The sequence below is a fragment of the Medicago truncatula genome, chromosome 4 (assembly GCF_003473485.1).
Source record: "Medicago truncatula cultivar Jemalong A17 chromosome 4, MtrunA17r5.0-ANR, whole genome shotgun sequence".
Taxonomy (NCBI): domain Eukaryota; kingdom Viridiplantae; phylum Streptophyta; class Magnoliopsida; order Fabales; family Fabaceae; genus Medicago; species Medicago truncatula.
The window spans coordinates 53,318,111-53,327,033 of record NC_053045.1 but is presented as its reverse complement, the minus strand read 5'-3'; the positions used below and the strand labels follow the sequence as shown (position 1 = coordinate 53,327,033).

Here is an 8,923-nt window from a genome sequence, read left to right as displayed (position 1 = left end):
CGTATTTTATGCGATTTTGATCTTTCAATGAATGAAGAAGGAAAAATGAATAAGGGTGAATATGATGAAATTTTATGAATTTTTAGGATGTGATTTTCATATCTTAGTAAAAAAAGAAAGAAAAAAAAAGGGGGAAACAATAAGGATATAAGATGTTTGTTATTCAGCAAATTTTAATAAATCGAGAATCAACTTTCCCCCGATAAAACCGAGTGTCTTGAAAGGAAATGGGTCGGTTCGGGGCGACTGTGCGGTTATGCGGGTGACGAATTCAGTTATGTTTGGGTAATTATGGGTCGGAACGGTTGGAGAAATATGGGCCAAGTGAACCCGTAACCGACCGTATGATTCAGTAGTGTCACCAACTAACTTTACTTACCATTGTCAGAACACGCAATACTCATCCAGGCTGAACTTGTCTACGCCGTCAAACCCAAAATCTGACCGGAAAACGTCGACGTCGTCAGATTCTGTCCGAAACTCATCCAGGTTCTCCTTTTTCTCAATTTCACCTTTCCGATTTTCCAACGCGATTTGATTAACAACATAGCTTACTTTTTCGGTCTGATTAATCACACAGGTTTTCAATCATGGCAGAGGAAAATTCTCATTCAGAAATTTTGTCACAAGAAAATGGAACTCAAGAGGTTCCACCAACTCTTGTAGAAGAAGGAGTCGCTGAGCTTTCTCTATCACCGGAAAAAGAAGATGAAACTAAAGGTAGCAATTATGTTATTTGTTCATGATCTTTATAGCTTAGAAATAAGTAAACTACAATTAAGGAAGGAACGAAATGGCAGAGAGGATGTAGCACACTATTCAAACTGAGATAGAGTGTTTGCCCTCCTACAAGTATCTTTATCAAATTTGGGTGTACTGACCTGAGACCAATCCCACCACCCTCCCCACTTGCAAAAACAAGGTTAGCTAGGAAACATAAATTTGGCATATTAAACAGGCCCTTAGTCAGGGACAGTTATAACAGTTAGCTAGGAAGTTAAAGGGTATTAGTTTGATAAATAAATAAATAGGTGTAAGGGTGTTGTGCAAATATTTTAGCTTTGAGTAAATAACATTTTTATCAAGTTTATATTACTGCCCCTATTTCTTCATTGTTAAAACTAAAATGGTATGCAAGTTTCAAAGAAAAAAGTGAACAACATTGTTTAAACACTGAACATGAAAAAATAGGATCCCTGTAATTGACCATATCATACCGTTTAATCTTTTTTCTAGTAAGAAACTTAAAATCACTTTAAGTAACGTAGTTATTATTGTTTTCTGTGAATTATTGATGTTTTATTTTTCTACTATATACTCTGGGTATGTAATATCATGTACCTGTCATATTATTGATCTCAATTTAAATGCATTTTTCTCTTTTAACAGAAGTTTCAAAGAAGAAAAAGAAGAAAACTAAAAGCAAGTGAGGGCTTCTTCTTCCTTTAATGATTATTCTCCTAATAGTACATTTTTGCCGAAGTTATCATTTTGTCCTTCTGTGGTCAGGAAGAAAAAAGGACCCGTTGAGCAGACAGATCCACCATCAATTCCTGTTCTTGATCTTTACCCATCTGGAGATTTTCCAGAAGGTGAAATTCAGCAGTACAAAGACGAGTAAGTTGATATTTATAAATTTAAGCAATATCTGACATTTTCATGAAAATTTGGTTCGAGTTTCCATTTGAGTGAAATTTTCCTGTTTTATTTTTCTTTGATTTTTTTAACATCAGCAATAGAGAAAGTACATTGTCTAACCAAAGCCTCAATGCTTAAAATACCCAAAATTTAGAGTGACAAAAAACTGATGTTTGTATGTGTGGGGGTTGTTGAGATCCCTACATTGGATTGTGATATCATCTGAATGGTGGTTATAAGTGAGAGGTAACCCTCACCTTACGAGCCAGATTCGTGAGGTTAAATTATGTTCAACCCAAATTTTAGTATGGTATCAGTGCCTATCCCAGTTTTGTATGGCCATCCATTATCAGTCTGTTATTGAGCCGCCCAAGTTATGTTCAAGATGTCCAGTCTTGGATACAAGGGGTATGTTTTGAGAGTCCTACATTGGATAGTGATGTGTTATGAATATTGATTATAAGTGAAAGGCAACTCTCATATCACAAGCTGGTTTGGTGGGGTTGAATTAGGCCCAAACCAAATTCTAAGAGAGACCCAAATACATGCAAGCCTAAGTATCCGTGTATGTCAACTTTTTTAACTGTAGCGGCTAATCTGCTGCCGTCCTGTTTCTAGACATGGCTATTTCACATTTCATTCTATCATTAACAACCTCTCGCAGAGAATAAGAAATAGTTAAAATCTATAGAGACCCACCTCAAATATAAGTGAAACCAAATGTAGGAAAGTAGCGTTGTCCTCAAAGATGATTTTTCATGGTCCAACTTCATTTTTGCACCATTATCGGGTGAGTGGATTTACTTGCCAAACCAAGAACTGCATTGATTAAACACTTACTAGGGTGAACAATATTGACAACTACTTGTGTGTTATGTTCCTACCAGTGTATAATTGTTTTTTTCTTTTCTTTTCCCATACTCATTTTGTTTCCATATTCTGTTTGAATTTTCAAACTCTATATTTATGTTGGAATTTCTATGCTAGTAACTTATGGAGAACAACATCAGAGGAGAAGAGAGAGCTGGAGCTCCTTCAGAAACCAATATATAATTCAGTTCGTAGAGCAGCAGAAGTTCATCGTCAGGTTGCAATTTAGATTGTTACACTCCAGCATTAACCCTGTGTTTTGATGAGTAGTTTTTGAAAAAAGAAAAAGTGGACAACATTGACTGTTCATTATTTGGATAGGGAAGAGGAAATAAAGAGGAAAAAAGTGGACAGAATATTAATGTGGATCAGACCCCATGTTTTTCATTCCTCCCGAAGTTAGGGAGAACACTTTGAGAAAGTTTATTTTTGAAATGATTGAAAAGAAAGTTGGGTTCAATCTAAATCAAATCATCCACATTCACAAAGTGCTTGAAAAACATGACAAGAATATAGTGGTAGCATTTTTTTCAATGTTAAATTTTGCTTTCCTTCTTTTTATATTAATATGGAAACCCGCATTTTCATTTCTCATCATTACCTTTCAACCAAGGAAACACTCTTAGTTTTTATGTCTAATATTTTTCTTTTCATTGTGACTTATTTTCTTTTTATTCTGATGAAGAGTTGATAAAAGGTACATATGTTCCATGGTAAATCATGGTGTTATATCAGTAACTCATTATATATACTTAAGTTTGTTTGTCTATGAGTTGGATACTCAAGTTTGTTTGTCTCTGAGTAGGTTCGGAAATATATGAAAGGCATTATAAAGCCTGGAATGCTGATGTCCGACTTATGTGAAACATTGGAGAACACCGTTCGTAAGCTAATATCAGAGGATGGCCTGCAAGCTGGCATTGCTTTCCCCACAGGGTGCTCTCTGAATTGGTATAACTTTATTCTTCTGTTCTCTATCTTGACTATCTGTTATGTTTCATGGTTTCTTTTCTGAATGTTGGATGATAAAGGATCAACAAGAGCACATGCAAGGTTTTGCAAAGACGAGACATCTGTTTTTGATGAATTGTTATACAGATTAAATCATAAATGCATGTATTAGAGAGGAAGTTGGTGGAACTTAGGTTGGGAGTGACACTTCTTGAATAAAAAAGGTGGTTGACCGTTAACTAAAAATCTCCAATCTTGAGAGTTTATCGTTGACTAAAAATTAGAAGTAGATAAAGACCAAGAAGAACACGAAGTGCATGCAACTCTTTAAAATGATTCAGAATTTTTAATTGGCTTCTATGAAGAGTCAGTTTTAAAAGAATGATGTTTGATCAATGTAGTAAACCCTACCTAGTAGGAAAGGGTTTTGGTTTTTATTATTGTGTTTTTTTTTTTTTTTAGAGTTTTGTTAATTAAACTATTTGTTTTCCAGGGTTGCCGCTCATTGGACCCCCAATTCCGGAGATAAGACTGTTCTTCAGTATGATGATGTGATGAAGTTGGATTTTGGCACCCACATAGATGGTAATACACGGAATATTTTTCTGGATTTTGTTTTTCTAGGGTAATTCGGGTTATCGCTGCACATAATCTAAAATTACTTTATTCAACTACTTGTCATGGATTTTCTTTGCAGGATATATAGTTGATTGTGCTTTTACCGTGGCGTTCAACCCAATGTTTGACCCACTGCTTGAAGCCTCTAGGGAAGCAACCTATACGGGTATTAAGGTACTTAATAGAAAAATGCTCAACTTTGTGGAAGGTTGGTCTTCATTTATGTCAAAAGAGGACTATGTCATGCCGATGAAACTGCTTTTCTACTAATAAGTCAAAATGCTTAACCTAAATACTACCTGCTGAAACAACGTTATGGTCTAAAGCAAGAAGTAATGACTCAATTTGTTTGTGAGTTGTGACCCAATTAACAAACAAGTTCAGTTACTCTTAATATAACTTCCACTCTCAAAGTCGGTGAAGAGTTTAACAAAGAAGTTCTTGGTCAATGAAATTGATCAAGAACTTGAGTTTATCTAGCAGTTTACAGAATATATGTGTATAGATCCTTATTTAAGTATCCACATACTAATATCAGAAGGAATGTGGCAGACTGCGAGGCTCTAGCTAATAACCTTTATCTTTTACTAAGATCACATCCAACTCTTTATGCTTGGTACTTGAATGAATGATCAGATTGTGTGTGTGAAATAATGCTAAGGTTGTTACAGTAGATGATACGGTGAGAACTGGCACCTTTGACTCCTTGAGGTATAGTGTAAAAACTAAATCCACAATAGCTCTCTTGTACTGTTTCCTAAGCTTATGTATTTGGCTTTAATGCTGGATTTGAAAACACCAGAAAATCTCATTTGGTCTTAGATGATACACACCTGACTCAGAGCTAGATCTTCAGTCTTTAGAGTCTCAGGCCTAGTATGAATCACGATATTTTAAGGAAAATGCCTGAAGGGAATTGGCAGGCTGCAGAAGCAAGCCATGTTGGATGTGGCCTTGAGACACTTAAAGGTTAGGGGAGAAATTGATTTTTTCCCGATGTTTCCGGTTGATGAAATCCAACATCGATTACAGCTATGATCAATACTGATTTTCAAAAAAGAAAAATATATGATCAATACTTTCCTATAAAGCTTGGGCAATACTCTCCCTTTGAGCTATTTTTTGGGCTGAGTTAGGTCTAGTCCAACTTCTAATTTGGTTTTGAACTAATTTTTTGGGCTGAGTTAGGTCTAGTCCAACTTCTAATTTGGTATTAGAATTGTCCAAAATCTGTTACCAAGTCACCTACATTTGTCCATGGTCTAGATGTTAAGTTATGGGGGTGAAAGGTGTGTTGAGGTCCTATATTGACTTGGTATTAAGTTGGGGCCTAAAACCAAACTCTAATACTAGTATGTGGTAGTAATTTTTGCAAGTATGTGTATGACGTTTCTAGCTGATTTCCTTAGAGCCGAATGTTGCATCTTTAAGAGTATGTATTTGTCCTTAAACTAGCGCTGGGATATTATCTAAGCTTCTTTGATTTCTGTTTGATGGTTATGGGATTTTCCATTTTTGATATGCTTGGAGTTTGGGCCGCTGTACAGAATTGTTCAGGGGATTAGTAGAACTAGCATGTACAGAAGTGTTCAGGGGATTAGTAGAACAAGCGTGCCTTTGACACTGTACATGTAGAAATGGCCTGTGTTTCATATTTTTCTCTTTGTAATGTAGCATCTATATCTGTTCATATTTTTATCATCTGTACTTACTTGTTTACGACTTAATGTACTTGTGTGTTTACTCAGAAGTTTTATAGATGTGAAGATAATGAACCGACATATTTTCTGTTTGAACTGTGTGGTGTGTTATTTTGGGTTCTGCACCAATTAAACCGTGTTTTAATATGTTGGTTCCTTCAATGTAATATGGTTTACCATTTAGGAAGCTGGAATCGATGTGCGCCTTTGTGATGTTGGTGCTGCAATTCAAGAGGTCATGGAGTCATATGAGGTTGAGATTAATGGGAAGGTGTATCAAGGTATGATGCTTCTATTTATTGTCTTCATTTTATTTTATTTGGTTTGCACTCTGCACGTTTCTCCATCTATAATGCGCAAATACAGAATTTACATTTCTTTGTTATCAAATGAAAGGGGGAACTTGAATGAGAGACATGACACATCACATCTACCAAGGGGTTGTGTGGATCTTCCTTGGCGTTTGTTGATATTGTTAATATTATTGATACTGACATAGTTATTTCCCATGTAATAAATAGAAAAGATTTGAAAAGAAAAGTGGATTTATTGGATTTTATGTTGCTTGATATTTTGCATGTCGTGATAATCCTACCGCAACTATTGTTAGGGTCGTCTACTACAACCATAACTAACTCAAGTTAGTTACACCAATTTTCTATAAACAAAATAGGGATAGAGCCTAATTGAAACTGTATTGGCATCTAATTTTTTTTCTCCTCTGCCTTAACATGCCGTCGGTACACTTCCAATCAATGTTACACCCCTGAATCATCACTCTAGGGTGACTTCTGTATTTGGATTAGTAATTTGAGCTCCATCAGTGTCATTCCTGCATGTGATTGTATGCCAAAGCCCGATGCAAGGAACTTTCTGTAATGGTGTCAATTGATTATTTGGTTGAACCCTGTACAGTTTTAAATAAGTGAAACCAAATAATTGTTTTTCTCACTCATTTTTTTTTTTTTTTTAATATTTTGTCTGTGTACTTCATTAGAATGTTTATCAGTATTATGTTTCACATAGATTGTGATGTATAATGCAATCACATTGTCATTGCAGTTAAGAGTATACGGAATTTGAATGGACATAGCATTGGCCGCTATCAAATTCATGCTGGTAAATCTGTTCCCATTGTGAAAGGTGGAGAGCAGACAAAGATGGAAGAGGGGGAATTCTATGCAATTGAAACATTCGGGTCAACTGGTAATAGTAGCTTCTTTAGGTGTTAGACATTGTTATATTGGATTTAATAATGCATGATAGAATATTCACTAAATGTTATGTTCAGGGAAAGGGTATGTACGAGAAGACCTGGAATGCAGCCACTACATGAAAAACTTTGATGTTGGTCATATGCCGCTGAGATTGCCCAGAGCTAAGCAACTATTAGCGACTATTAACAAGAATTTCTCCACTTTGGCCTTTTGTAGGCGATATTTAGATCGCCTAGGAGAGACTAAATACTTAATGGCATTGAAGAACTTGTGTGATGCTGGCATTGTTCAGGTACGTTATAGGAGCTATAATCAAGAAATTTTGTGGTTAGTTTTTATTTTATTAAAATTGCATGTTGTAATGGTTGCAATGAGAAGAAAGTTATTTGTAGCTTTGATGGCCATGACTGCCATATATTACTCAATCTAATATTTTCACTCCATATCCCTTGGCAGGTTACATACCAATGCAAATATGTAGTTCTGTTTAACATGATTATATGCTGTCCTTCCATTAATATTTACTTGTTTAAATTATAAGCATCAATGACTAATTTCTGCTCCCTTACATGCAGCCTTATCCTCCTCTATGTGACGTGAAAGGAAGCTATGTATCACAGTTTGAACATACAATCCTACTCCGACCAACATGCAAAGAAGTTATATCAAAGGGTGATGATTATTAATGCGAGCTTTAAGTGTATTTTGTTTAGATACATAATATGACTTTTTCTTATAAACTGTTGTTCACCATACCATCCAAACTTGGGTTTTGTAACTTAAGTGTACCTGTAGAGTTTTACATTACTCGTTTATTTTGTCAATCACAACTTTATTACTTTAAGAGGTTCAACCTAACTAAACCATTTTCTTAACACTATCAAATTTACAAAATTTATCTGTTTAATCTGACTTGGTTTCGCAAGAATGATATCATGCGGTGTCTAATTTCTTGAGGCAAATTATATCGGAGACAACATTTAAGTTAAGAATGTTACTCCCTCCGGTCCTATATATAAGAAAAGATTCATTTTTGAGAAATGCTAGGGTCACACCCTCTATCACACTTTTTTAACACACTCCAATGATATTCAACCACCTCATGCAACTTCTTTTATTCCATTACTTGCTACCTGTTTAATATTTTTTTATTTTTTTATTAATATTTATATTTGGACTCATCTTCTTTTGTGCTTCAACCTCCATCGAAAACAAGCATAAACATGTTCCAGGACAAACAATTGTTTGGAAATTGGATACAATTTGAAGTGAACAAAAAATTGAAATCAGAAGGAAATGGATTAAACAAAACAAGTATGCAACAATTGAAGCCATGTTCCTAATCTTCAGCATACCATATTTAAAACTTGATTTAAAAATTAGAACCCAATTTGAAATTAATTGGTTTAGGGCATTAGTTAAGAATACAAAAAATAGTAGCTTTGCATTGGAAATAATAATTTTTTAGCTTTTAAAAAGTTGAATTCACCACTTTTCAACACTTCCCAACAAAATATTTCTATTTTTGTTCTCTTAACCAATACCTCAAGGGTACTTTTTAGCATTTCCCTATGTTTTATCATGTGTGCACTAAATACATGATAGGATAAGTTTCTATTGTATTTTATCCTTATCTAACTTTTTATCATATCTTGTACATTAAATAGGTCTGAAAAGGAAGAACATCCGTTTTCTATCTACTGCAGTTATTGATCGAGTTGCATCTTGCTCGCTTCCAGTGAAGGTTGAACAACATTATATTGTGTAGTTTTGTTAATAAAGTCCCACACCGATAGTTTTACAAATAATGTTAGCGTTTATAAAGCAGCCCTGCGCAAGGATGACGTGCATGAATCGAGAATGGTACAATTTTTTGTTTTTTTTACACATGGTTCTATTTTATTTTTATTTTTGAAGAAATGATATTTG

The 8,923-nt window shown here is 34.8% G+C and overlaps 1 protein-coding gene across 2 annotated transcripts; it reads left to right on the top strand.

The window, feature by feature from the left end:
- The first annotated feature begins 334 nt into the window (after positions 1-334).
- Positions 335-7,874, top strand: LOC25493850 (methionine aminopeptidase 2B). Of its 2 annotated transcripts, none has more exons than XM_013602485.3 (12): positions 335-489; positions 581-720; positions 1,390-1,426; positions 1,510-1,617; positions 2,626-2,725; positions 3,314-3,459; positions 3,953-4,044; positions 4,157-4,251; positions 5,962-6,058; positions 6,840-6,983; positions 7,069-7,286; positions 7,570-7,874. In XM_013602485.3, the coding sequence occupies exons 2-12, from the start codon at positions 591-593 to the stop codon at positions 7,678-7,680; spliced, it is 1,278 nt and encodes a 425-aa protein (XP_013457939.1). In that variant the 5' UTR covers positions 335-489; positions 581-590; the 3' UTR covers positions 7,681-7,874. The 2 variants fall into 2 exon arrangements, with proteins under 2 accessions (XP_013457939.1, XP_039689294.1); XM_039833360.1 differs by having other exon boundaries at positions 382-472.
- The last annotated feature ends 1,049 nt before the right edge of the window (positions 7,875-8,923 follow it).

Bases quoted from the DNA above. Each gene is read 5' to 3' on its own strand.
- LOC25493850 (XM_013602485.3), top strand. From the start codon at position 591: ATGGCAGAGGAAAATTCTCATTCAGAAATTTTGTCACAAGAAAATGGA. The intron at 6,984-7,068 runs GTAATAGTAGCT...TGTTATGTTCAG, and splicing joins TGAAACATTCGGGTCAACTG to GGAAAGGGTATGTACGAGAA. The intron at 7,287-7,569 runs GTACGTTATAGG...CCTTACATGCAG, and splicing joins GTGATGCTGGCATTGTTCAG to CCTTATCCTCCTCTATGTGA.